General features: G+C 32.1%; 4 protein-coding genes and 1 long non-coding RNA gene across 6 annotated transcripts; 3 read left to right on the plus strand and 2 right to left on the minus strand.

Annotated features, from left to right (window-relative positions):
* The first annotated feature begins 29 nt into the window (after window positions 1-29).
* Window positions 30-10,872, plus strand: LOC140176582 (uncharacterized mitochondrial protein AtMg00810-like). Its single transcript, XM_072208107.1, has 2 exons — window positions 30-1,127; window positions 10,711-10,872. Exons 1-2 carry the CDS (start codon window positions 30-32, stop codon window positions 10,870-10,872), a joined length of 1,260 nt encoding a protein of 419 aa, XP_072064208.1.
* LOC112729548 (uncharacterized) lies at window positions 10,778-13,378 on the plus strand. Of its 2 annotated transcripts, none has more exons than XM_025779722.3 (3): window positions 10,778-11,591; window positions 11,688-12,716; window positions 12,814-13,378. In XM_025779722.3, the coding sequence occupies exons 1-3, from the start codon at window positions 10,872-10,874 to the stop codon at window positions 13,171-13,173; spliced, it is 2,109 nt and encodes a 702-aa protein (XP_025635507.1). In that variant the 5' UTR covers window positions 10,778-10,871; the 3' UTR covers window positions 13,174-13,378. The 2 variants fall into 2 exon arrangements, with proteins under 2 accessions (XP_025635507.1, XP_029146346.1); XM_029290513.2 differs by having other exon boundaries at window positions 11,688-12,653.
* Window positions 13,379-17,020: 3,642 nt separating this feature from the next.
* On the plus strand, window positions 17,021-19,652 carry LOC112726524 (uncharacterized). Its single transcript, XM_025775939.3, has 3 exons — window positions 17,021-17,873; window positions 17,953-18,993; window positions 19,091-19,652. The coding sequence occupies exons 1-3, from the start codon at window positions 17,172-17,174 to the stop codon at window positions 19,466-19,468; spliced, it is 2,121 nt and encodes a 706-aa protein (XP_025631724.1). The 5' UTR covers window positions 17,021-17,171; the 3' UTR covers window positions 19,469-19,652.
* A 1,161-nt stretch (window positions 19,653-20,813) lies between these two features.
* On the minus strand, window positions 20,814-22,508 carry LOC140176944 (uncharacterized). The gene is made up of 4 exons (XR_011868203.1): window positions 22,275-22,508; window positions 21,607-21,749; window positions 21,222-21,407; window positions 20,814-21,134 (listed from the first exon to the last, which is right to left on the minus strand). It is a non-coding gene; the product is annotated as an uncharacterized lncRNA (long non-coding RNA).
* Window positions 22,509-23,061: 553 nt separating this feature from the next.
* Window positions 23,062-25,789, minus strand: LOC112726525 (uncharacterized). Its single transcript, XM_025775941.3, has 3 exons — window positions 24,876-25,789; window positions 23,626-24,598; window positions 23,062-23,538 (listed from the first exon to the last, which is right to left on the minus strand). Exons 1-3 carry the CDS (start codon window positions 25,563-25,565, stop codon window positions 23,510-23,512), a joined length of 1,692 nt encoding a protein of 563 aa, XP_025631726.2. The 5' UTR covers window positions 25,566-25,789; the 3' UTR covers window positions 23,062-23,509.
* Window positions 25,790-27,816: the final 2,027 nt, after the last annotated feature.

Here is a 27,816-nt window from a genome sequence, read left to right on the forward strand (position 1 = left end):
CCGCGGTTAAAAAATGGTCGCTCAGTCAGATGGATGTGAAGAATGCATTTCTTAATGGGGATTTGAAAAAGAAAGTCTATATGAAACCACCTCCGGGATATCCTTGTCCTTCTAATAAGGTTTGTCTCCTTTGCAAGACACTTTATGGACTTAAGCAAGCTCCTCGTGAATGGTTTGACAAGTTCAGCACTACCATATGCAATCTTGGTTTTACTTCTAGCCCTCATGAGAATGCGCTCTTCATTCGTAAAAGCGAACGTGGAGTTGTTCTTCTACTTTTGTATGTTGATGACATGATCATTACTGTGGATGATGTTGAGGGTATCTCTGATCTCAAGGCCTCACTTCACCGTACCTTTGAGATGAAAGATCTTGGTTCTCTCAGCTATTTTCTTGGTCTCGAGGTCATCTCCACCGATGATGGCATCTATCTCTCTCAGGCTAAGTATGCTTCAGATCTTCTTACTCGCGCTGGGATTACAGATAGTCGCACTGAGTCTACTCCTCTTGAGCCTAATGTTCGATTTACCCCTATGGATGGCACTGTTTTGGATAATCCGACTCTCTATCGACAGTTAGTTGGCGGTCTCGTCTACTTGACTGTCACCCGACCAGACATCGCCTATCCGGTTCATGTACTTAGCCAGTTCTTGTCATCTCCTCGTACTACTCACTATGCGGCAGTTCTACGTATTCTTCGCTACATCAAAGGCACTCTATTCCATGGCCTTTATTTTTCTGCCCATTCCTCTTTGTCTCTTCAGGCTTACTCCGATGCTGATTGGGCTGGTGATCCCACTGATCGTCGTTCTACTACTGGTTACTGTTTGTTTCTTGGCGACGCTCTCATTTCTTGGCGTGCTAAGAAGCAAACGTTCACTTCTCGCTCAAGCACAGAAGCTGAGTACCGTACCCTCGCTGACACCACTGCTGAAGTTATCTCGGTTCGTTGGCTTCTCGAAGATTTGGGTGCTCCTCAGTCGTCCCCTACTGATGTTTTTTGTGATAACCGCAGTGCTATTCAGATCGCCCATAATGATGTGTTTCATGAACGCACCAAACACATTGAGATTGATTGTCACTTTGTTCGACAATGTATCCTTATTGATGCTGTTCGTCTCATTGCTGTTGGAATACTAGATCAGACTGCTGATATTTTCACGAAAGCTCATCACCCGACTCGTTTCCGGACTTTGTTATCCAAACTCAAGTTGGTATCCTTAGCTCCCACTTGAGTTTGAGGGGGGATGTTAGAGAATTATTAGAATCAATTTAGATCAATTAGTATCGTCTATATTTATATAGTATATATGTACATTAATTATAGGATTCTATGTCTTTATTACTTTGATTCATTTAGCACCTATAAATACCCCTTGTATATTGTACCTTTGATCACAATTCAATAATACACTTTTCAGATTACTCTCTCAGTCTCTTGTTTCTAACAATAATAAAAACCTATTTAATTTTATGCATGTGCATGTTTTTGTCAAACCCAACGTATTTATGATAACATTAATATTATGCACATGTTGATATCACGTGCTACTATTATTCACCGCTAATCAAACTCGTGACTTTTGAATATGTTATGTGGTCACATAGTTGACAAAAAATATATATTTTTTCTTTATGTATGATGAAAATTTTCGTGACAAAAATGCAATACATTTCATCTGTCATATTGTGCTATTAATTATGGAATCATTATTTCATATAAAAGATAAGAGAACAATCAAATCAATCAAATCTAAAAATAATCATTCATGTTATCTAGTCTTTAATTTTAATTAATTTGTCCGACACATGGAATTTCTAAATTCTATAACTTATTTTAGCAATTCCAAAAGATAAGGCAATTACCAATTAACCTTACACATGGCTTTGTTTGGACAACTATATGTATCTCAAAACTTCTAAATTCAAACCTAGATTCCACATAAGGCAATAAGCAATTAATTTTCCCAAATGGCTTCATTTGGAAAATATATATACACACACTTCACTCCACAACTAATATAATTTAGCATGGAAATGGGTTCTCTCCATTTTTTTTAATTGTAGAGAATAAAATATGATCTCTCACTTTTAATTCTATAAATAGGATCAAAAATTAATAAGAGATAGAACAATAAATGATAAGATCAAACACTATACACTATTCAATTTTTTTCCACTAAAAAAGATCCATTCCCATTAAAATAAAGATAGATTACACTAACTAGTTAATAATAATTACAGAAATCATGTTTTTATTTGACTAGTAAATGTTATGAAATTTTATTTTATTTTATTTTGTTGTTTTTGTCTATTTTATGGACTAAATACATATGTTTAAATAAATTTAATTATATATTTTGTATTTAATTTTATGTATAATAATCTCATTATTAGTTTATATAATAAAAAAATAAATCAAGATTATTTATTAATTTAAATCTTAATAAAAATAAAACTAAATATACTATTTTATTTTACCTAGATTCTTAATGTTTAATAAGAATCGATAACCAAGCATAAACAAAATTTCAAGATTTTGGTCCCAATAATATATTAAAGTTACTTAATTAAATTTATCTATTAAAAAATTGTTATTAATTTATTAGAGATATAACTATTTATTTTGTTTTTTTTATTAATTTAAATTTTTAAAATAAGTAATATCATAATATAGTATCAGAACTTTATCTATAAAAGATTTAGAATTCAATCTTTAATAAACTCTAAAAATAAAAAAAATAACATAAAATAAATAAAAGCAAAAAAAACTTTATACCAAAAAATAAAACAAATTTAAAAAAAATTCTTACTTGATAGAATATTAGAAAAATATAATAATTTATGTTATTTTTTTCTACCAGTTTAAATTTTTATAATAAGTGTTATTATACAGTCTAATAAAAATATATTTAATGAATTTTGATTGAGAAATATCAAAAAGTTATCCATTAACATCATGAATAACAAATTAAGATAATGATGAAGAATTATATCAAGATCAAGAATTAAAGTTTTTCAAATATGCTTATGAACCAAATATTCTTCCGTTCTTAGATATTTTTCTTAATAATTTAAAATGTATGGTACTAGAGTTAATGAATCTAAGAATTTTCATAGTATATAGTCATCTTTTTTTATTGGGTCATTGAATTGAAATGACGTTAAAAGTACATTGTAATAAAAGGCCATTTTTAATTTCGCAATTTCTCGAAGACGTGTACAGATAGAAGAATAATCACAGTTTTTTTTTTTTTATATACATATAAAGGGTATTTTATTCATTTCGATTGAATATACAGCAAACAACAATAAAAAGTATTAATACACACATGACCAACGTATATATTAGTTTATATTAATACAAAAATTTAAGTATATTGTTTAAAAATACAGTTGGAAAAATAATACAGAGATGTTTGTAGTTTTTATAAATATAAAGAAGTGTAAGTATATATAATTTATAGTGTTAGGAGGTCAGTATATTTTGTGATTTATAGTTATTACTTAGTTATTATTAGTATTTTTAATAGAGTAAAATTATATCTAATGATGTAAAATTATACATTCTTTTCTGACTAGTTAAATACTGACTAAATTTTAATAAAAGTGTTAGTCCCTTAAACTTTTTCTTAATAAAAATACTAGATGTTTAAATATTTTTAAATTAAATTTTTAATCAAATTCTCACGTGCTTCTTCTTTTTTGTATGTAGGCGAGCATTTTCTCTTTCTCTTTCTCTTTTTTTATTATTGTCGTTGTCGTCATCTTCTTCTTCTTTTACGCGCTTTTTTTAACATTGTTGTCGTCGTTAGTGCCGTCACCATTGTCGTCTTGTTTAATTTCATCTTCTCTTTTTCCCTCCTCATTTTTTTTATTATTATCGTCATTGTGGTCCTCGTTTCATCTTCATCTTCCCCTTTTTCTACAAATATTCAGAAAACTAGAGTACATAAAATTTTGATACACAACACATAAATTTTAGTGCATAACACAAATTTTAATATATAACTATATGTTTAAAATATTGACTCACCTAACTAATAAAATATATGACAACAAAATTCGTGTTCTATATACAAAAATTTGTATATTATATCGATAAATTTATGTTACTTATAAAATTTTTTGTGTTATATTTCGAAAATTTATATATTATATCAATAAGTATATGTATTTTCTAACAAAAATTTATATACCCTAAAAAACACAAAAAAAGAAAAATGGTGATGTATATGTGTTTTGTTTTTTTGGTTAAATTTTACACCACCAATTTAATTAGATATGGATAAAAAATGTTTGTACATGCAACGTCATTCGTTAATTAATAGTTGGAATTGAACTGAACTTTCTTGTAAGCTTCAAAGTTATTGTTTTGGGTTAATTATGCATGTAAACCGCCAAAGTAGGTTTCTTATATATTTTCATTCATTTGGTCCAAATAATATTAGACCTTATCTTTGTTTTAAGGTACGTATGAATTTGAAAATTTTATTTGAATAAAAAAACTATCAACATTATGTTGTGGCAGTCATTAATGTTTGCTTTTGATAATTTACATTGACCGGCAACATACTAGTCACTAACATTGTTTAGGATATTATTGTGTGTCTTTAGTATTTCTCGAATTGACTTGATAGGTACTTCATTACACTAAAAATAATAAGAGATTTAAATACGAAAAGATATTATGTGGAGTATTTTTGTATATTTTTATTTTTAGTATTAAAATTTAAAAGTTATTGATAAATAATAAAAAAAGTAAAAAGTTATCTTTATATTATAAAAAGAAAATATAAAAAATACAAAAAAAAAAAACAACGCAAATAAAATAACATTTCTTATATAAAATACACTGGGAAATTGTTATGTCATATAGCTATAAATTTGGAAAATGCACTACAAGAAAAGAGAATTATTTTAATACGTTTTTTCTAACAGCCATAGTTAAGTATAAAAATTAATATATATTTTTGACAAATATCATAAATGTCAATTTTTTTATATTTTCTTGATGAATAATTTGACTGTAGAAAATGACTCTTTAATTTTGATACTCATTATTTGTTTTCAACTTACTCCACTATTCCTCTTCTTCGTTGAACTCCGTCAATTTTGGTATCACATTGCTCTCAGTTTATGATCATACTACTCATTCTTCATCTACAAAATCTCAGTTTATTCTTCAGTTTTAAGATCTCATCTCATTCTTTGTTGAAAATTTTTGTTGAGAATTTTTTATGATCAATAAGTGTCAAAACAATAGTATTTTTGACGGTCAAGAAATATCACAAAAAATATATTCTCAATTTTTTCTAACAAATTATTTTTGACGGCCAATATTTATCAAAATAAGATATAAGTTTTTTTTATAATTACTTATATGTTAAAAATACTATTTTTGACAAACTTTTATTAACATATTTTAATAGTTAAAATAATGTCAAAATTTATTTTTTTAACGAATTTTAATTTTTTTTTTACACATATAATCCTAAAAAATAGTCTATATTGTTGTAATGACGAGAGTCGTTCCTACTTTGAAATTTCCATAGAAGGATATAGATAAAAAAAATTTCTTAAATAAATTAAAAATATCAGTATTTCTCAAAACAAATAAAATATCACTAAATAATTAATACCAAAATCAACTTTTTAGTAAATAAGAACCTGTTTTAGATTTCAAACGTGGACAAAGAAATCTAGATTCTTTGCTTATAGAAATTTGATAATATTAGGAAGATAATTATCTAAAAATTTAATTTAATATTTATAATTTATGTAATAAAATCTTCTCTTAGAAAATTAAGAGGATAGATAATATGCTCCTTTACAAAATAATCTTTTTTATAATTTTTTATTTATCTTATACTATTTTTTTATTAGAATTTATCAAGGATTTAATTATAGATTTTTTTTATTACAGAAACTGATACTATGCTATGAAATTACTTTTTCTAATAAAACTTAAATTAATAAAAAAATACATAAATATTTATATCTCTTTAATAATTTTATATATGTAATATCTATACTAACATACTCATATATCTAATATTATTATGTACTCAACTGACGCTCTAATGTCTCTCAAACACTATTAACAAAAACTACTCTTTTACGTATTATGTAATGAATCATATTTTATAAATACTTAAACAATAATTTGATAAGAACACATAAATAATCTTAATATCTAACAATTTTTATATATATTGGTCACTGTTTTAATTAATTATATATTTTGTTTAGTCCATCTGCCTTTTGTTTCAAGGTTCCTATGTAGCAATATTCAATATATATAAATGTATAGACATAGTAAGTATAGCAGCCCATGATTATTAAGAATATAAATATGCATGGCTGCTACGATCCTAATATTATTGGGGAGGGGGATGCGGTTTTTTTCATTATTTTTTATTGAAAAAGTATATGGAACCTAGAGGTGATCAGCTAAAAAGTAAACAACTTAACTAATTTATAATTATATTTAATTAATTTTATTTGTTTTTAATTTATAATATTTGATATTAATTGCTTCTCACCCCAAATTAAAATTCTGAATGATACGTTAGAGAAATAGGGCGGAGATCACGGAACTTCCAACAATCCCGATTCTTAGTATATAAAAAAAGTTATAAAATATATAAAAGAACATCCATTTAGTATGAAAAAGAAACATTGATACTTGGTAGAAGAAACATCCTAATGTCTAACATAAACACCATTTACGTAGAAGTTTTGGATTCACCTAGAGGCATTTGGCTGGTTTTTAGCTGATACCCTCTTGATTCCTAGCATTGTTGTTTTTTATTTGGCAGTTGTGATTTTAATTTTGAAAGCTACTCCGTACATTACAAAGTTTATTTTGAAAGAATGTGGAGAAAAATTATTATTTTAGGAGAGCAAGTACAGTTTTAGTTAATTAGGTTGAAGATACATTAATTAGGCTGCTTCAACACAAATATTGATTAATTAGGATTAATTAGGATTCAACAGCAGCCCAAAATGTAATGGTTTAATAAAGACCGTAGATACACAATAAAAAAGCATGGTAATAGAGCTGCCAGACACACATATATAGTAGTTGTGGGTGAGTTGCCAACCTTATGATTTGGTGAATTTTTTTTTTTTTTACTATTTATAAAAAAAAATTATAAGATATTTATTAGTAGATGACACAAAAATTATATTTCTAACACATTTCTCTATACGCAAAAATTTCTTTTGAATTGAAACATGAATTTCGCATAAATTATTCTCTCTCTCTCTCTTCTTCTAATAATGCTCAATTTTTTTCTTTTGGAAGTAACAAAAATCAAATTATAAATTTTTTTTATTATAAAAATTTTGATAATATATCATAAAATTACTTATTTCAAAAATTTAATACGTTAAATAGGAATATATATAAAGAGTTATATATCTAATATTTTTCACGTGCTTATTATATATTGACGAATAATTTTGTTTAATATTCTAAAAAAAAGAGATCAATTTATTAAATTTTTATGTTTGTTAAGAATCAATTCGAGACATTACTCTAAAATAATATGCAACTATATGTATGTGTATAGCATATTATATTACCAATATAATAAGAACCTTTTTATATTTAGGGAAAATTCCACTCTTTTTTTTTTAGAGATGTTAAAATGACACTCTCCTCATTTTTATTTGTAAAATGTACATTTTCTCCCTTTATAACTTTTAAAAAACCTCCTCTTTAATCTACTTTAAATTTTTGTGTTAACTAATGTTAACTTTATCTATTTTTCAAAAAAATTATTTTTTACAAAAATACCCTTTAGCGAAAAATTTTATTTTTTTTTCATTAAATTTTGCTTACCAAAACATCCTTTAATAAAATTTTTTTATTGATTAAATCGTATTTTTACCAAAATATTTTTAAAAAAATTTAATAATTAAATTATTTTTTTAAGATACCCTTCAATAATTTTTTAATTATTAAATTGTAATTTTACCAAAATTTTTCTTAACAATTATTTTTATATTTTATTATTAATTTTTAGATATTAATATATATTATTTTAACATTAAATAAAAAAATTTTGCCACTCTTAATATGTATAATAATTAATATATATATTGATATCGAAAAATAATCTTTAGAAAAAAATTTAATTATTATTTTTTAAAAATATTTTGGTAAAAATACAATTTAGTCAATAAAAAAAATTATTAAAGAGTATTTTAGTAAACAAAATTTAATAATAAAAAAATAAATTTTTTTTAAAAAGTATTTTTGTAAAAAAAATAATTTAATTTTTTTAAAAAATTGATAAAATTAACATTAGTTAATAAATTTTTTTTTAAAATAAATTAAAAAAACGATTTTTTAAAAGTTATAGAAAAAGAAAATGTACATTTTACAAATAGAGAGAATGAAAATGTCATTTAGCATCTCTCAAAAAAAGAGAATGAAATTTTCTCTTATATTGACTTTTGAATTCGTAACATATATATACATGCTAGATTATACTACTAGCGTTTATTATAGGTTGTGACTTCGAAATTCTCTATTTTCGGTAAAAAAAAAAATCTTTTCTAATAAATTCCACTATAAAAATAATAGATTATGTCATTATTTGAATTCTTCTTTCTATTCGTACTAGGCTACCCGAAAATAAACAAATATTATTCCATGTATAAGTTGGAACGTATACGTATACGCTTATACCTATATCAATTTTGTTTGATAGCTAGTATGAACAAATTAAAGTCAGTAGTCTCTCATTCACAATTGATCACTGCGTAGTAATAGTAATAATAAGCTTATTACGCTAAAAAAAAATATAGATAAATAATTCTTAATCGACTAACTTTAAACAATTATAATTAATATTAATTGATTTTATATTTTTAAAAAAATAAAATTTAAATAATTACTAATTAATGATAATTTAAAAATCAGAATTACTAATTAATAACAAGTTGACTGCTAATTAGTTGATTGGGCGTTAGTTATCAAGCAATTCTTATGCTAATTATATATGCATGTGTAACATCTTTTTGGCTGATTACATATTGAAAATGAAATTGTTTCTCACTATAATGTACGGACACTGACACGGACACGGGACACAATACAACACAGAATACGCAGACACACGAATTTGAAAATCTTACAAGATACGTGAACACAGCATATATATAGAATATAAAGTATTTTTTAGATAAATTATAATAAATTTTTGATATTTTATTGCTGTTAAAATATAAAATAATTTTTTAACTATTTTTTATGTCTTTTTTTAATTATATAAAAGTATCTAAAATATTTTTTGTTTTAATAAATAATAATATATATTATTTCTAAATTCATTTCAACAATATAAGTTAAAAATAAGGCTGGACACGCAGACACGTGATGGTATTTAGGTGTGTCCAAGTGTGTCTGGAAAATTTTTTTTTATTTTTTATTAAGATACGATTGAACACGGCAGACACACGTGTCGGACGAGTATCGCGTCCGAAATGTGTCCGACACGCGGATACGGCAACTCAACGAAGTGTCCGTACTTCATAGATTTCTCATTAGGTGGTTATCAAGTGGATTTGAGAATCAATCTTCAATGTAATCATGTTCATATTTATTTCATTCTTTTTAGGGTTTAGCATCGATATTCAAATTTTATTATAAAGAAATTAATTAATTCAATCCGAATAAGTATCCCATTATATGTATAAATGACTTGGTGAATAGATAGAATGACTTGATCATTAGATAGAATAAGTTATTTAATTTGATTCATATTTTTTGCCTTTTGGTTATAAATAACCTTTTTGGATGAATATGAGTAAAGGTTTGAAAATCGAATCCGTTATTAAATTAGTAGAGTTAGAGATTCAAAAAGTAAATAAAAATATAACTAGGATTAAATCGAATATAATGAAATGATATATTTATGTATAAAATTATATTTTTTAAAAATTGTGTGTAATTTATTATTTTAATTAGATTAACCGCTAAAAAATCATACCGGTTCAATCGATTAATTGTTTTTTTGGTTTTTGACTGATTTATTGCTAAACGATTTATACCTTAAAATAAACTAATCTTTTAACTTAAAATAAACTAATCTGTTAACTGAATTAAACCAGTTAATTCAGTCTGATTTTCAGAATTATATTAATAATAAAATGTTCTCATTTTTTCTTTATTTTTCTTTTATTTTCGTTAATACGTAATTACTTAAAAAATTCTGAAAATAAAGAGAAAAGTAAAATAAATTATGGCTTTCAAGTTTCATGTGAACATTTGTGGTCTGAACTGAAACTCTGAACTCAGGAGAACTCAAGAGCGATACCCTTTTTTTTAGTCAACTTCAAAGCTTCATTTTTGGTCTTGGTCAACGTCAAATTAATAAACTCAGATACAAACAAATGTTCTTTTTGGGCCTGACAAGATCCATGTAAGAAACTATTATGAAAGGTCCACCTAAGCATTATTGGACCATGCTACTCTTTTTAAAATTTAGACCAAAGCTATTACCAAAAAAAAAATGAGGACCAAAGCTGAAAAATAACATAAGAAAATAATCTAAAAGAATGATTATCCAATCAACGGTGCGTCTTTAGGCCCGTTCTATTAAACAGACAGAAATAAGTTGTTGTTGGACAACTTAGAAAGACGAAAAAGGGTATTTTATTGGTCTATTGCTCTGATTATTGATGACGGTTATAAAGGGTATTTTAGACGTTTCGCCTGTCCCACGTGCAATTCAAGGCAATCAAGTTCAGTTACAATTGGAGTCGTCTTTCTCGCGCAGTTGCCACTTGCCTGATTCCCCTCAAGTCTGCAGAATTTACAAATCCAATTCCCATTTTCATCCGTTTTCTGATTCCTAATGAGCAACAATAATCAGAGGTTGTTGAACCCGAACTCGAACCCGAATCCGAATCCGAATCCGGAAAGGGTGCTGGCAATCCCAGTGAAGAAGACTGATCCGGTGGAGCTGTACCGACCGTTACGCGAGTTGGTAGCGAGAAAATACTCAGAGAGCGATGCAGAGAAAGTTGAAAGCGTTCTGGAAACCCTAAACAAATGCCGCAGCGACATGGTGGAGCGGGGGGACCTCTCCCTTCCCATGCAACGTGACTGCCTCATCCACTACTTCAAATGCCTCTGCATGGTTGAGCCACTCTTCATCGCTATCTCCTCCGACGCCGATTCCGAACTTATCAACTTTGTCTGGTACGACGCCTTCTACTCTGAGCATAATAATGGAGTCAGCTCGCAGCACAACAGCATCCAATTGGAGATGGCTGCTGTTGTCTTCAACATTGGCGCCGTATGCAGCCAGATTGGGGCCTCTTCCGACCGCACCACGGCCCTTGGCCGTCACCTTGCAATGGACGCCTTCAATGCCGCCGCCATATTCTTCTTGAAACTCTGGAAGGATCTCGTCAAGGACGTCTCCGCCACCCTCGACTTGACTCTCCTCTTCGCCGAGAGTCTTCACTGCCTCTTCTCCGCTCAGGCTTTGGAGCTCAAATCACAGCAACAACTCAAAGACAACAGCAGTTCGGCTTTCGAAAAATATAGATGTGCCGTTTCGTTTCAATCGGTCAGTTTTGCCCCTAGACTGATTTTACATTTTATTTTATTTTTTTTATTTTAGATTTTCAATATTATGATGATGATGATGATGATGATGATGTAGGCTTCTGAGCATTATCAGAGAGCGTATGATCTGATAGTAGGTGATTCGGTTGCAACCGAGCATGTCCACAAATTTGACCAAACCTGGATAACTCATCTTCATCAGAAGAAGGAATTCTTTCAAGTGGAGGCACGTCAGAGGCTATCATCCGTCCAACCCATATCCCAGCCACTTAGATCATTCTCATCTATCTGTGCTCTTGATCATGATGCAGAATCTGTCAATGAAAAATTAGTTAGAGCGATTTGCTGGCGTGTGGACCAGTGGATGCCCAAGCTAGAAGGAGTATACCTTGACCTCGTCCTTTCCGAGGACAGCCCTTTCAAGATTATGGATGGTGGAAAGCTGGTAGCTAACCCATGGGACATGCCTCCTCCTTATCCAACGAATTTTGCAATCCCCTCGTCTTCGTCTTCGTCTTCATCACATATTCTGGCATTGCCTTTGAAGAAGAGTGAGCCGTTGGACCTCTATGAGTCCTTGCGCAATTACTTTGTCCTCAAATACTCTGAGAGTGTGGCAAAGAGTGTAGAAGGCCTTCTCGAATTGCTAAACAAATTGCGTAGTGAAATGCTGCGTGATGACCTCTCTCTACCCTTGCGCCGTGACTGCCTCATCCGCTATTTCAAATGCCTTTGCATGATTGAGCCTTTGTTCCCCATGACTACCTCACCCAACCCACCTATCTTTGTTTGGTACAATGCCTTCAACCCACAAGAGAACTCTTCTCAGCACAACATCCATTTGGAGAAGGCCTCTGTTCTCTTCAACCTGGGAGCCCTCGGCTCCCACATTGCTCTCTCCTGCGATCTCACCACCATCCAAGGCCAGCGCATTGCCATAGACGCCTTACATGATGCTTCATATTGGTTCTTAATACTAACGCATGAGGCTGAGAAGGCATCTGCCACCATTGACTTGTCAATAAGCTGCACCCAGATGCTGCACGAGATAATAAGCGCGCAGGTTGCTGACTTGGAATGCAATTTTCCTCATCCCCGTTATGCATCAGTTTCTGCTGGATGTCCTGTATGAATCGTCATCTACCTTTTCGGTTGATCTTTTCTTAGCGCATTTTATTTTTGTCAATCTTGATTTCTTGAATTGTTTGATTGGGATAATGTAGGTTTTTGTGCTTTATCGGAAAGCTTTTGACATGTCGACATTGGGGCCTTTAGCTGAGACTCGTGTTCAATCCTTGATAGCTCAACATCTTCTGTCGATTATGAGAACCTGCTTTATTGAATTTGCTCCTAGTGATGTCACTGAACAATTTCTTATAGGGTATTGTAAGGCTGCACAATTTCTTACAGGGTATCGTATTCCAGTGGGATGTCAACCACCATGCTTGGACCTTCTCTCCAAGGCTGGCCCTGTCATGATTAAGGATGAAAATCTTGTGGCCAACCTTAGTGGCAGTGACATTCGCATTGGAGGAGATGAGCTCCCAGGAGACCACAGTAACATGGCCATAGACCAAAACTGAACAAGCTTTAGGAATTACCTGTTTATTTTCATTTTTAAATTGGATATTGGAATTTTGTTTGTTGATGCTAGAAGCCTAGAACTAAATTTGTGAATATATTATCCTCATAATTTTGTTTGATGATGTGTGAATATTTGTTTGTTGACGTGTGAATACTGAATATATTCCTTCTTATTTCTCATTAATTTGTAGTGATTTGTATGCCTCTGATCTTGTAGCCTTTATTAGTTATTGTTGTATATTGGCAGATAGAAGGTATCATATTGTTTTCTTTTGTTTTAGAGATATAACAGAGAGAACAATGTATATATTTTGCTTGGTTCTCCACAAATTTTGAATCAAATATTTTTGTCCTAATAAATTTTTATTATTTCAAAATTTTTTACAAATATTATTGTCAGACAAATTGATCTTCCCATTACTTTTAATAAAGTTTTTGAAGACTAAAGTGTTTCCTTTGAACCAAAATTTGGTTGATTACTCTTTCCTAAATATGCAAGCATTTCCATCTGGTTGGCCATGAAAGCTTTCATTTTCTTTCTAGTATCATTGTGAATGATCTTGGAAATAAAACAGTTGTGAAATTACTGAGAACAGTGACAAGGAATAGTCTCTCACTCTTTCTCTAATTTATTTTCTATTTTTCCCTTTGGAAAATAATAGATTAGGTATTTCCTTTGCTTGGAATGTGGAAGAGAGTACATCTTTGTGTCGTTTTATTCTTTATTATAACAAATTTCCTCGTGTTCTTTTCTTGTTTGAGAATTGAGATTAATTAATCACTCTGGTTCAAAACTATTGCTTCTATTGTTATTCAAATCCTTCAAAATTTATTGTTTGTATCTACACAATTTTCATGATGTGCTGCTACTAGATCCATTGATGAGTTCTGCACTGTTCATTGCGGTTTTCTTACCTAACAAGGTTGAAGGGTCACTGCTCATTTTGTATTGTTGGTAAACTAGTCATGATTAAATTTGTTTGTTGTCATCTGGTAGAGTAATTTCTTTTCTAATGATATCTGTTTATAGGAGAAAGGGTAGTCCCAAATTCAAAGTAAAAAAACAAAAAAGAAAGGAATTTCTTCTCTGATATTAAATAATTTTCTTGTCAGTTCTTTTTATATGTATAAAATCCAATCTTATTGTGTGTGGATGCACATAATTTCTTCTACTTTTTGGGATTCCCCACTTAGTCTTTCCCATTGTATTTTGTAAAGCAAAACTCTGCCAGTATCAACAATTGTATTAACCTTATTGATTTATTGCTTCCGTTGTCTCTCATTCAAGAGTGAAAGAAATATATATTTTCTTTATTTCCTTGATCTGATTCTAGAATATGTTGCAATGATTACTTATTTTAACAATTTATATGTATATATGGCCATTTGTAACTATTTAGTTGGGCCATGCTGGGGTAGCTATAGCATTTGGATATCTTAAATGCTAGCTTGCCTACTTGTGTTATCTTCTCTCTTTTTTTTTTTTGGGAACATCATAACATCAAGAGTATCTTTTGATTTGCACTTCCCATCATTTGGTTATGACCTGCGTTTGGGCTATGTCTTGGTCACCATATTCTTCTGATGATTAAAGCTGAATGCTTTCCTAATAGGCTTCTGTATGATCTATGAAAGCATTGAAGATAGTCTATAAACAAAATAAAGTATATGCTAATGCCTTTCATGTTACTCAAGAATGAATTTTGCTCTCTGCCCTTTTTGCTCTTTGCGGTGGTTGAATTGTTAGAATTGATCAAACAAACAAACATGCAGTTACTAAGCTCTGTAAAGCACAAAATATCTTCTCAAAGGTGATCATCTATTGTAGCTGGGATTCAAACATGAGGACAAGATTATTTTTACTTTGTTGATGCATGTCTTGCAGCAGTAGCACAATCTTTTTATTATTATTATTTTATTTGTAGAATAATCAATTTTGTGGTTGGATAGAAAATATTAAACTTACATTTGAATTTGAATTTGAATTTTTGTGAGATGATGACGAAGAAGAGAAAACACAGAGGACTGGGGTGAAAGAAATGCTGAAGGGGAGGGCTACAACAAGGAGAAAATCCATATAGAAGATGATTTTACTGATCCGGAGCCTGATTATGAGGAAAGCAAAGCAGAAACGGACTCAACAATTGGGTATGTTAAGGTAAAGCCATTTTCCAAATGGACCACGAATAAATTTTCTTCAGTGCCATTTTCTTTTTAATGGGTAGAGCCACAAGGTGGTTGAAGAAATTTTAGATATGTGATGAAGTGAGTTACCTCTGTGTGCTTTGTCTTCCTTAGAACCTACTACCAACATTTGTAACATTTTTTGTGTTCCCTGTGTTTCTTGAATTTATTGCTTGGTGAGTCTATGGTATGCTCCTATGTGTCCTTGAGTTCTTTGTTGCTTCTTTCTAGCATTCATTACTTCAATCTTCCATACTTGCTTCTTTGTCTTCCTATGTAGATTTTTTTTTTCTCCTTTTCAATCTCGGCCATGCATGTTATTGTCAAGCTTAGGAATCATGTTTCCCGGTAAGCAATTCTTCGATTTCGGATTGATGTCTTAACTCTTGCCCATTTTTTCTTTCTATTTTTTGTTCGATATAAACATTGAGTTGATTGTGACATCTACAAATTTTAATTTCTTTCATCTTCTCATTCTTAGATTTAAGGGTAAATGACAAATAAACTTACACTTAATTTTTTAACCAAAATTTGTTATGCATAATTTTCTGACTATTGAAGCTATGAGATACATAATTCTCTCCGTCAAGTAACTCTTTAAATATTTTTCTATTTGTATAAGACTGAGATGATTGTGATTTCTACAAATTTTAATTTCTTCTGTCTTCTCATTCTTAAATTTAAGAATATAGAACAAATAGGCCAACTATTTTCTTTGTAGCATATAGGTTTTTAACTAAAATTAATTATGCATAAGTTTCTTACTATTAAAAATATGAGCTGCATAATTCTCTTGGCTCATTATTTATGACTCGTTAACATTTATGGTCTGAAAGACTCAAACTCTCAACTCAGTAGAACTCAAGAGTGATACCTGATTACCTGGTCTTTTGTTTTTGGTCAACTTCAAAGCTTCATTTTTGGTCTTGATCAACGTCAAAGTAATAAAACTCAGATACAAACACGTTTTCTTTTTGGGCCTGACAAGATCCATATAAGCAACTAAGTAAAAGGTCAACCTAAACATTATTGGACCATGGAACTGTTTCAAAATTTGGACCAAAGCTGAAAAGTAAAATAATAAAAGAATCTACAGAAAATGATTACCCAATCGATGGTGCGTCTTTAGGGCCGTTTTGTTAAACACGGGGAAATAGTTTGTTGTGGACAATTAGAAAGACGGAAAAGGACGAAGAAACACTCTTGTTAAGTAGATATAAGCCGGCCGATATTTTTTTTTTTCGAAAGATAGAAAGATATTGGAAAAACACCTTTGTTTTTGAACCACTTCAAAATATCATTTTTTTTCTTTCAATGCTTATTTTGGCAAAAATAGAATCTTTAGGGATCAAAATAATAATTTACTTATAAAAATTGGATTAACAAAAATTTTGAAGATATGGTTTAATTGAATAGTGGGATAAGTAGTCTGATTTTGCATAAGCGTTTTGGTATGTGGAGATAGCCTAGAAGATTTTGTGGTTAATTACTGAAAGAATAGTTATAATCAACGCATTGGTCTGTTGCTCTGAATTGGCAAGTTTATAGAATATAGACAGTTAGACACACCTCACCTCCTATAAAAGTTAAAACTAAGGGTGGTTATAAAGGGTATTTTAGACGTTTCACCCGTCCCACGTGCAATTCAAAGCAGGAATGTTACAATTCGAGTAGTGTTTCTCGCGCGGTTGCTCTGGGAATGTGAAAGAGAGTACAGAATTTACAAATCCAGTTGCGATGTCCATCCATTTTCTGATTCCTAATCTATTCTATTCTGATTCCTAATCCTACCCTATCCTGATTCGCCGCCGCCATGAGCAACAAGAAGCAGAGGTTGTTGAACCCGAATACGAATCCGGAAGAGGTGCTGGCAGTCCCCGTGAAGCAGAGTGATCCGGTGGAGCTGTACCGGCCGTTACGCAATTTGGTAACGAGAATATACTCAGAGAGCAATGCAGAGAAAGTTGAAAGCGTTCTGGAAACCCTAAACAAATGCCGCAGCGACATGGTGGAGCGAGGGGACCTCTCCCTTCCCATGCAACGTGACTGCCTCATCCACTACTTCAAATGCCTCTGCATGGTTGAGCCACTCTTCTCCGATGCGGACTCCGATGCGGACTCCGACGCCATCGTCTTTGTCTGGTACGACGCCTTCTACTCTGAGCATGAGGGAGGGGTCTCCTCCCAGCGCAACAGCATCCAATTGGAGATGGCTGCTGTTCTCTTCAACCTTGGCGCCATATGCAGCCAGATTGGGGCCTCTTTCGACCGCACCACCGCCCTTGGCCGTCACCTTGCAATGGACGCCTTCATTGCCGCCGCCAGATTCTTCATGAAACTTTGGGAGGTTCACGCCAAGGAGGTCTCCGCCACCCTCGACTTGAGTCCCCTCTTCGCTGAGAGTCTTCACTGCCTCTTCTACGCTCAGGCTTTGGAGCTCAAATTACAGCAACAACAAAACAACAACAGCAGTTCGGCTCTTGAAAAAAATCGATGTGCCTTTTTGTTTGAATCGGTCAGTCTTGCCCCAAGATTGATTTTACATTTTTATCTTTTTATTTTAGATTTTTAATACGATGATGATGATGATGTAGGTTTCTGCGCATTATGAGAGAGCGTATAATCTGATACTGGGTGATTCGGCTGCAATCGACCATGTCCTCGCATTTGACCCAACCTGGATAACTCATCTTCTGAAGAAGGGCAAATTCTTTCGGGAGGAGGCACGTCAGAGGCGATCATCCATCCTACCCAAATCCCTGACACATGAACCACCATTCTCGTCTAGGTTATCTTGTGCTATTCTTGATCATGATGCAGAATCTGTCACTGAAAAATTAGTTAGAGGGACTTGCAGGCGATTGGACCTGTGGATACCCAAGCTAGAAGGATGGTACCTTGACGTCGTCCTTTCCGAGGACACCCCTTTCAAGATTATCGATGGTAGAAAGCTGGTGGCTAACCCATGGGACATGCCTCCTCCTTATCCAACAAATTACGCAATCCTCTCGTCTTCCTCTTCGTCTTCGTCACATATTCTGGCATTGCCTTTGAAGAAGAGTGAGCCCTTGGACCTCTACGAGTCCTTGCGCAATTACTTTGTTGTCAATTACTCTGAGAGTGTGGCAAAGAGAGTAGAAGGCGTTTTCGAAATGGTAAACAAATTGCGTAGTGAAATGCTGCGTGATGACCTCCCTGTACTCATGCGCCGTGACTGCCTCATCCGCTATTTCAAATGCCTTTGCATGATTGAGCCTTTGTTCCCCATGACTACCTCACCCAACCCACCTATCTTTGTTTGGTACAATGCCTTCAACCCACAAGAGAACTCTTCTCAGCACAACATCCATTTGGAGAAGGCCTCTGTTCTCTTCAACCTGGGAGCCCTCGGCTCCCACATTGCTCTCTCCTGCGATATCACCACCCTCCAAGGCCAGCGCATTGCCATAAACGCCTTACAAGATGCTGCATATTGGTTCTTAATACTAACGCATGAGGCTGAGAAGGCATCTGCCACCATTGACTTGTCAATAAGCTGCACCCAGATGCTGCGCGAGATAATAACCGCTCAGATTGCTGACTTGGAATGCAGGTTTCCTCAACCTCGTTTTGTATCAGATTCTGTTGGATGTCCTGTATGAATCGTCATCTACCTTTTCAGTTGATCTTTTCTTAGCACATTTGATTTTTGTCAATCTTGATTTGTTAAATTGTTTGATTGGGATGATGTAGGTTTCTCTGCTTTACCGGAAAGCTTTTGAACTGTCGGCATTGGGGCCTTTAGCTGAGACTCGTCCTGTCAAATCCTTGATACCTAAGTATCTTGGGTCTAATTTGATAACCTGCCATAATGAATTTGCACCTGTTGATGTCACTGAAGAATTTATTACAGGGTATTGTAAGGCTGTACGATTTCTTTCAGGGCATTGTGGGGCTCAACACGAGTTTCCAGCGGGATGTCAACCACCATGCTTGGACCTTCTCTCCGAGGCTGGCCCTGTCATGATTAAGGATGAAAATCTTGTGGCCAACCTTAGAGGCAGTAATATTAGCATTGGAGGAAATGAGCTCCCAGGAGACCACAGTAACATGACCACAGACATAATCTAAACAAGCTTTAGGAATTAACTTTTCATTTTCTTTTTTAAATTGGATATTGGAATTTTGTTTGTAAATGTTATAGAAGCCCAAAACTATTTTTGTGAATATATTATCCTCGTAATTTTGTTTGTTGATGTGTGAATATATTCCTTCTTAGTCCTCACTAATTTGTAGTGATTTGTATGCCTCTGAACTCGTAGCCTTTATTAGTTATTGTTAGTTATTGTTGCATATTGATAGATAGAAGGTATCAAGTTTTGTGACGTGGTAGTACAATATTGGTAGATAGAAGGTATCAAGTTTTGTGACGTGGTAGTAAAGAGAGTGATTTATTCGTTTCTTCTACTTTAGACATATAACAGATAGAACAATGTATATATTTTACTTGGTTCTCCACAAATTTTGAATCAAACACTCTGGTCCTAATAAATTTTTTTATAGTTATTCTTGTCAGACAAATTGATCTTCCGATTACTTTTAATGAAGTTTTTGAAAACCAAAGTGTTTCCTTTGAACCAAAATTTGGTTGATTGCTCTTTCCTAAATATGCAAGCAATTCCGTCTGGTTGGCTGGTTGGCAATAGTGACAAGGAATAGTCTCTTGCTCTTTCTCTAATTTATTTTCTATTTTTTCCTTTGGAAAATAGCAGATTAGGTATTTCCTTTGATTGCTATGTGAAAGTTTTATTCTTTATGATAACAAATTTCCTGTGTTCTTTTCTTATTCAAATCCTTCAAAATTTAGTGTTTGTATCTACACAATTTTCCTGATGTGCTGCTTACTAGATCCATTGATGAGTTCTGCATTGTATCTACACAATATCTCCATTGCTTTCATAGATCATACAAAAGCCTATTAGGAAAGTATTCAGCTTTAATCATTAGAAGAATATGGTGACGAAGACATAGCCCATAAGGCAGGTCATAACCAAGTGATGGGAAGTGCAAATCCAAAAGATACTCTTGATAACACAAGTAGGCAAGCTAGCATTTACAAAGATATCCAAATGCTATAGCTACCCCAGCATGGCCCTACTAAATAATTCTAGAATCAGATCAAGGAACTAAAGAAAAAATATATTTCTTACACTCATGAATGAGAGAACGGAAGCAATACATCAATAAGGTTAAGCTTAAACTCTTGCAATCGTACGTTAGCAAGGGTGTAAAGCTTTCAAGGACAATATATATTTAGGTGTAGATGTTAATTCTTTATTATAATTGTTATAATACTAATTAAGACCATTAAACTTGGTCAAAGTGGTGGTTATATGATATTTGTAGGTTATCCTAAATAATAGGATGCTTTGTCTTTAGATAATCGGGCCAGTTTAGAGCAAGTGCAAACTGCATATATCATAATAGAACAGCTGGCATTAGAAGTTAAAATAACCAGACCAAAAGAAAATAGTCAAAATCCAAAGCTAACCATATCTAAGTAAATATATTAATCGTTTAAATTCTACTGGTCAAAAAACATTACCACCCCTGAACATGTTAAAACCTGCCCTAAGTAATGCAAAATTTGCATTCACTTTACATTGTTGTGTGGTTGCTGATGATCAAGTTAATTTGAATAACATGCAGCATGTGGTTTCAAACAAAAGGGATCCTTGCTTTCCTTTTCCATTTAAGGCTCCTTCATATAAAAGAAGTATGTCTAGATTTCCAGATACTGTGTCAAAAAATGCTGTTGTTGTTTCAACATTATATATCTAAAAGGACAGAAATAAAATAAAATAGGAGACATTTGTGCAATTACCGTTGTGCAATCTTTGCGTGCTCCATTTGAAACACAAGATCCTTCACCAGCAGAGCAACAAGGAGGCTGGATGATAAACTTAGACTACTACATTGAAATCTTATCCTTCATGTACGCCTTTTCCTCTCAATTATCAATAAAGCAAACTATCATCCTCCAGTAGTGATCCATCCCTTTTTTTTGCTACTAAACAATATAAAGTAATCAAAATGAAAGTTTAGGTCCACTATGTTGAGTACATTCCCCCTGGTCATGAAAAATTCTATACAATGAAGTTATCGTAACTACCACGTTTCAAGCATCCTAACAGAACATAATAAAAAATATCTTTTTGACAAAATTGGATTGGAGAAAAGAAGTTCAATAAATATCATGTACACCAGACCTGATCATCAGAAGGGCAATAACGCCCATTTGTGAACTCAACCTGCTAGAAAGATCACAAAAATTGGAGAACCAGATCAGAGTCCCCATTGCTAGTCACTTCATGTTCCTGTGCTGATTTATGACAGAGTGGAATCTTGGATTCTAATTGAACTCCAAAGAAAAAATCAAAATAGTAATTCATAGGGACTCATAATAGTAAATAGTTAAAATAAATACAACATTTGACATAAACTAAGTTCATAAATCCCTGCAGAAAGACTAAAATAAAACAACACAACTATTACAAATACAGATATACAACGAAAGCAAGTCATTTAAGTCATTGTTCTCATATTCTTCATCTGCAATAAAATATCCATAACCTTCATTAGCTTCTCCACCACAGCCTTCATTGGCTACCCCTCATATTTTAATTTGATCATATTAATTTACAAAATTTGAAGGGAAAAAAAAGTCAATTTAAGAAAGGGCAAGGAAGCATCAGAAGCATGAAATTGCCAAAAATAAACAAAAGCAAATTATTAGATGATAAGAATTTATATGATGCAAGTCAGGAAAATCACAAAAAAACTAAAAAATAAATAAAAAAAAGCAACAGCCAATCCCAAATCAAAGCCAAAAGCAAAACCAAATCAACAGAGTCAATGATGCAAAGAGGATGCCTACCTTTGTCGGCAGCAGCAAGAAGGTTGGGGACTGGCAGAAGAAAGACCTTGACGAACAGAATGAAACATTCTAAGAAGAGAAGGAATAAAATAAAAAATACAAAGGAAATGTCTTCTTTCATGAGTCAACTTGTATCTTTTATAAGCTGCAACATCAAATTATCCATTCGAGATGCACAAAATTCAAGAAGAAATAAAAGACTGAAAGGGAACAAATAAAATGATACAAACAAGCAAGTATGTAATTTTAATTCAGCAGAATAAGTAAGCATATAAACTTTGAATAAAAGTAAACAGTAAAGCTAACTTTAGAAAAACAAAAGATACTATACTTTACAAAGAGCTCTGTATTCCTTCTGAAGGCAATTGATTCATGACTTTTCCGCCATCCAACAGCTTCAAGCAATATAAAGAGCAAGGCCTTACACAGTACTTTGTCTCTTTATTATCCAAAGTAAGTATGTTCCTGCTAAGCATTGATAAAGAAATATAAATCAATAAATTGAACATGAAATAGTATAGAAATGGGAACAAAAATCGATTCCATAATGTCGTCATACCTAATCTGCAATTTTCCTTGTCACTGTTTCAGTCAGTTTACAGTTTACAACCGTTTTATTTCGCATTTTAGCAAAACATATGCATATTAGTTGCTCCATCCGTCATATTCTAACATAAAAGAAAAGTGTAAACCACTCTCCTTAGCACCATATCTCACAATTTGAAACGTTCTATCAACCAATACGCAACAAAAACTAACAATGGCTACAAGATCAAAGGCATACAAATTGGTGAGGAATATGAAGGAATACATTCACACAAAAACAAAGAGTATAATATATTCACAAATAAGTTCCAGTATCAACGAACAAAATTCCAACATCCATCTTAAAAAGGAAAATAAAAAGTTCATTCATTCCTAAACTTGTTTAGTTTTCCTCTATGGGCGTATTCTCTGACAAGTTCATCCCCTCTAATGCCAATGCTAATGCCTCTAAAATTGGCCACAATATTCCATAAGTAATCTTGCAAGGGCCATCCTCGAAGAGAAGGTCAGAGCATGATGTTTGACATCCCTGTCGAAGCAGCGATTGAACTGCACAATACCCTGAAAGAAATAGCTCAGTGACATCAATAGGACCAGTTTGAACATGGCAGGTTTTCATCTTCGACTCAACAAATTGAGGTATCGAGGATTGAGCAAGATTCTCAGCCAAAGGCCCAAATGTTGTCAGATCATAAAGTTTGCGATAAAGCCGAGAAACCTACATCATCCCAATCACACAATTTAACAAATCAATATTGACATCATCAAGAAAAAATCAACTGAAAAGCTAGATGATGATACATACAGGATATTGAGGTAATGATGATCCATGGGAATGAGGAAAATCGCAGCATCTGGGCGGAGCTTATTGACAAGTCAGTAGTGGCAGATGCCTTCTCAGCCTCATGCGTTAGTATTAAGAACCAATATGAAGCATCTTGTAAGGCGTCTATGGCAATGCGCCGGCCTTGGATGGTGGTGACATCGCAGAAGTGAGCAATGTGGGAGCCGAGGGCTCCCAGGTTGAAGAGAACAGAGGCCTTCTCCAAATGGATGTTGTGCTGAGAAGAGTTCCTATGTGGGTAGAAGGCATCGTACCAAACAAAGATAGGTGGGTTGGATGAGGAAGTCATGGGGAACAAAGGCTCAATCATGCAAAGGCATTTGTAATAGCGGATGAGGCAGTCACGGCGCAAGGGTAGAGAGAGGTCATCACGCAGCATTTCACTACGCAATTTGTTTAGCATTTCGAGAAGGCCTTCTACTCTGTTTGCCACACTCTCAGAGTATTTGAGGACAAAGTAATTGCGCAAGGACTCGTAGAGGTCCAAGGGCTCACTCTTCTTCAAAGGCAATGCCAGAATATGTTGTGAATACCAAGACCAAGTTGAGGGGATTGCAAAATTTGTTGGATAAGGAGGCATGCCGTATGGGTTAGACACCAGCTTTCCACCATCGATAATCTCGAAAGGGCTGTACTCGGAAAGGATGAGGTCAAGGTATATTCCTTCTGGCTTGGGTATCCACTGGTACGTGCGCCTGCAAATCCCTTTAACTAATTTTTCAGTGAGAGATTCTGCATCATGATCAAATGAGAATGTTTTAGGTAGTTGGGATTCGGGTAGCATGGATGATCGCCTCTGAAGAGCCTCCTCCTCAAAGAATTTCACCTTCTGGTAAAGATGAGTTAGCCAGCTTTGGTCAAATGAGGAGACATGCTGGGTTGCAGCCGAATCACTTTGTATCAGATCATATGCTCTCTGATAAAGCTTAGAAACCTACATCATCATCATCAATTCATCATCATATTGAAAATCTAAAGAGGAAGTATAGGGAGCCAATGGAAATTTTGTACAATGTATACAATAGACGTTTAGGAAGTATTAGAGGAATAACCATTGGTGTTACATTTTACTATCAGGCTAAGCTTTTGGGATGAGCGGTTTTATTACATGGTATCAGAATTCTAAATCCAAAAGTTCGAGAGTTCAATCCTTAGTGAACCTCAATATAAAATCTAAAATATAAAATCAAGAGTCAAGAGTCAAGACTGACCGATTTAAACGAAACAGCACATAGATGATTTTGGAGAGCCGAACTGTTGCTGTTGTTGCCGAGTTGTTGCTGTAAATTGAGCTCCAAAGCCTGAGCGGAGAAGAGGCAGTGAAGACTCTCGGCGAGGAGGAGAGTCAAGTCGAGGGTGGCGGAGAGGTCCGTGGAAAAGACCTTCCAGAGTTTCAAGAAGAAATTGGCAGCGTCATTGAAGGCATCCATTGCAAGGTTACGGCCAAGAGCGGTGGTGCGGTCGCAAGAGGCTCCAATCTGGCTGCATAAGGCGCCAAGGTTGAAGACAACAGCAGCCTTCTCCAATTGGATGCTGTTGCGCTGAGAGGAGACCCCACCCTCACGCTCAGAGTAGAAGGCGTCGTACCAGACCAAGACGATGGGGTCGGAGTCGGCGTCGGCGTCGGAGGAGATAGTGGTGAAGAGTGGTTCAACCATGCAGAGGCATTTGAAATAGTGGTTGAGGCATTCACGTTGCATGACAAGGGAGAGGTCCCCTCGCTCCACCATGTCCCTGCGGCAGTTGTTTAGGGTTTCGAGAACGCTTTCAACTTTCTCTGCATCGCTCTCTGAGTATTTTCTCGCTACCAAGTTGCGTAACGGCCGGTGCAGATCCACCGGATCAGTCTTCTTCACCGGGATTGCCAGCATCCTTTCGGGATTCGGATTATCGTTGTTCATGGTGACGGCGAAGCATGATAGGATTAGGGAGAGAATTGCGGTCGAGAAGGTGTAGCGAGCCTCTCCACAAGCTCAACTAATGGAGATCAGTTGCTTATATTTTTTCATGGTGGAGATGTGCAGTTGTGCACCCTTTTTTATTTTTTCTTTGTAGAATTTATTTAATTTAATTTAATTCGAACCCTTTTTTTCCATTCCTGTGGAGATCATATTCAACTGTTCGCGCATTGGCTAAGATTTAAACTTGAGTATAGCATATTAAGAGGCATATAATTTTAGCAATGAACTAAATTTCAGCGGCAAAGTTTTGGTTTAAATTAAAAATTGATAAAACTACCAAAGATCTTTAATCAATGTCTAAAATCAATCAATGTTATGAAAGAGGAGTATTGATAGATTTTATAAATATTGAATATATTAGTATATACATACGTAAATATATTTTAATACAGAATATTTTAAAAATGACAAATATAATTTTTTATGAGAAATGTTAGGGGCCAGTAGTTTTGGTGTTTTGTAACTATCAATTGGTCATCAATAGTATTTTTAATAGTGTGAGATTACATTTAATAATAAAAAATCACTCATTTTTATTTTGATAGTTAAATACTGGCCAAAAAACACAAAAATTACTGGCCTCTAGACTTTTTCATTTTTTATTTTAAAATAAATATAAAACATATAAATACATACAAAAATATTTTTTATTTATTAAGATTAATTATTATACAGTACTATTTTTAATTATTTTATATTATTTAAAAATAATTAAATTATTTTATATTATTAAAAATATTTATTAATAGTTAACTTTATTAAAAATATATTATTATATAACATAATTTTTATTTAAATATTTGTAAATATACGTTTTATTCAAAATAGTATATATAATATTATTTTAATAAAATTAATTATTATATAATATTTAATAAAACGTGTGATGGTTCTATGTATTATATATAATTAAAAAAATATTTTGACAAAATTAATTTTAAAAATATTAAACGTGTAATATTTTTATGTATTATATATCACAATAAACGTGTAATATCACCATAAAAATTTGAAAAAATAAAAAAATTAATATTTTTATGTATTATATATAATATTTTAAATAAATTTTTTTATAAATATTTTGATAAAAAAATATATTATATAATAATATATTTAATAAAATAATTAATTAATAAATTTTAAATATAATAATTTAATTATTTGTCAAGTAATATAAAATAAATTTTAATTATTTTATATTTTTATGTTGTAGTTTAAAATATTATTTTAATATAATTTTTTAATGTTATAAAAATTTTCTTGCTTAATAATTAATCCTAACGAATAAAAAGTACTTATATTTTTTGAAACAAACAAGTTTCACTTTTATATAATAAAATATGTGATAAACTTCTTTATATATATAAAGCAAATAGAAAGAGTTGACCATGATTTAGTTTCTAATTCTTTTGGATTATATTTATCCTTTAACAAATCATTTCATAAAATAAATTATAAAGACAAAATAGTCATAAAATTTATTTTGAAAAATCCAATAACCTCCCACTAAAATAAAAAAATTTTGTTACTCCTATAGCTACGATAACACATCTCTTAACAAAAAAAACACAAAGTTTTTATCATCTTTATGTTTTATTTAATTCTATATTAGTTTTAATTTATATCCTTTTATTTTGAATAAGTTGTACTCTTATCAATAGTTTAGTTTCATTCTAATTATTCTATTAAAGTTTTTTTTATCTTGCCGAATTCAAATGTTTTGAAATCTTGCCAAATTCAAATGTATTAAAATTCTAGAGATGAAGTTTTGCTTTTAAGCCCTTTTTGAATTATCATTTGTCAATTGTCACGTTGTTTCTATTTTTGGTTAATTAACTTCCAATACCAATTTGAATTTATTATTATTTGTTGTTGTGGGTCGTCTTTACAACTATTATTGTTAATTTGTTGTTAAAGGTTGGAAAAATTGTGGAAGAGGAAGTATGAAAGTAGAAAATTTTATTATTGAAATATCACATTTGTGATATCATAAATCAGAGACAGTATCATATCAGTATCATGTAAACTAAAACTATTTTTTTTTTCCTTGTATATATATACACTATCTATTAATTTTCTTATATATTAAATAATTATAATAATATAATAACATTGAAATCAAATAACATATTAAATTTGTTACATTAAAACTAAAAAATTATATATTTTACTATTGGATTTAACAAAATAT

This window comes from Arachis hypogaea, chromosome 12, assembly GCF_003086295.3.
Source record: "Arachis hypogaea cultivar Tifrunner chromosome 12, arahy.Tifrunner.gnm2.J5K5, whole genome shotgun sequence".
NCBI lineage: Eukaryota > Viridiplantae > Streptophyta > Magnoliopsida > Fabales > Fabaceae > Arachis > Arachis hypogaea.

What these genes read in the sequence shown, in the direction of transcription:
- LOC140176582 (XM_072208107.1), top strand. Translation starts at nt 30, where the DNA reads ATGGATGTGAAGAATGCATTTCTTAATGGGGATTTGAAAAAGAAAGTC. An exon ending in ATGCTGTTCGTCTCATTGCT is followed by an intron (nt 1,128 to 10,710) that starts GTTGGAATACTA and finishes ACGGTTATAAAG; the next exon opens with GGTATTTTAGACGTTTCGCC.
- LOC112726525 (XM_025775941.3), bottom strand. Translation starts at nt 25,565, where the DNA reads ATGAACAACGATAATCCGAATCCCGAAAGGATGCTGGCAATCCCGGTG. An exon ending in GTGCTGTTTCGTTTAAATCG is followed by an intron (nt 24,599 to 24,875) that starts GTCAGTCTTGAC and finishes ATGATGATGTAG; the next exon opens with GTTTCTAAGCTTTATCAGAG. An exon ending in CATCATTACCTCAATATCCT is followed by an intron (nt 23,539 to 23,625) that starts GTATGTATCATC and finishes GGGATGATGTAG; the next exon opens with GTTTCTCGGCTTTATCGCAA.
- LOC112729548 (XM_025779722.3), top strand. Translation starts at nt 10,872, where the DNA reads ATGAGCAACAATAATCAGAGGTTGTTGAACCCGAACTCGAACCCGAAT. An exon ending in GTGCCGTTTCGTTTCAATCG is followed by an intron (nt 11,592 to 11,687) that starts GTCAGTTTTGCC and finishes ATGATGATGTAG; the next exon opens with GCTTCTGAGCATTATCAGAG. An exon ending in CAGTTTCTGCTGGATGTCCT is followed by an intron (nt 12,717 to 12,813) that starts GTATGAATCGTC and finishes GGGATAATGTAG; the next exon opens with GTTTTTGTGCTTTATCGGAA.
- LOC112726524 (XM_025775939.3), top strand. Translation starts at nt 17,172, where the DNA reads ATGAGCAACAAGAAGCAGAGGTTGTTGAACCCGAATACGAATCCGGAA. An exon ending in GTGCCTTTTTGTTTGAATCG is followed by an intron (nt 17,874 to 17,952) that starts GTCAGTCTTGCC and finishes ATGATGATGTAG; the next exon opens with GTTTCTGCGCATTATGAGAG. An exon ending in CAGATTCTGTTGGATGTCCT is followed by an intron (nt 18,994 to 19,090) that starts GTATGAATCGTC and finishes GGGATGATGTAG; the next exon opens with GTTTCTCTGCTTTACCGGAA.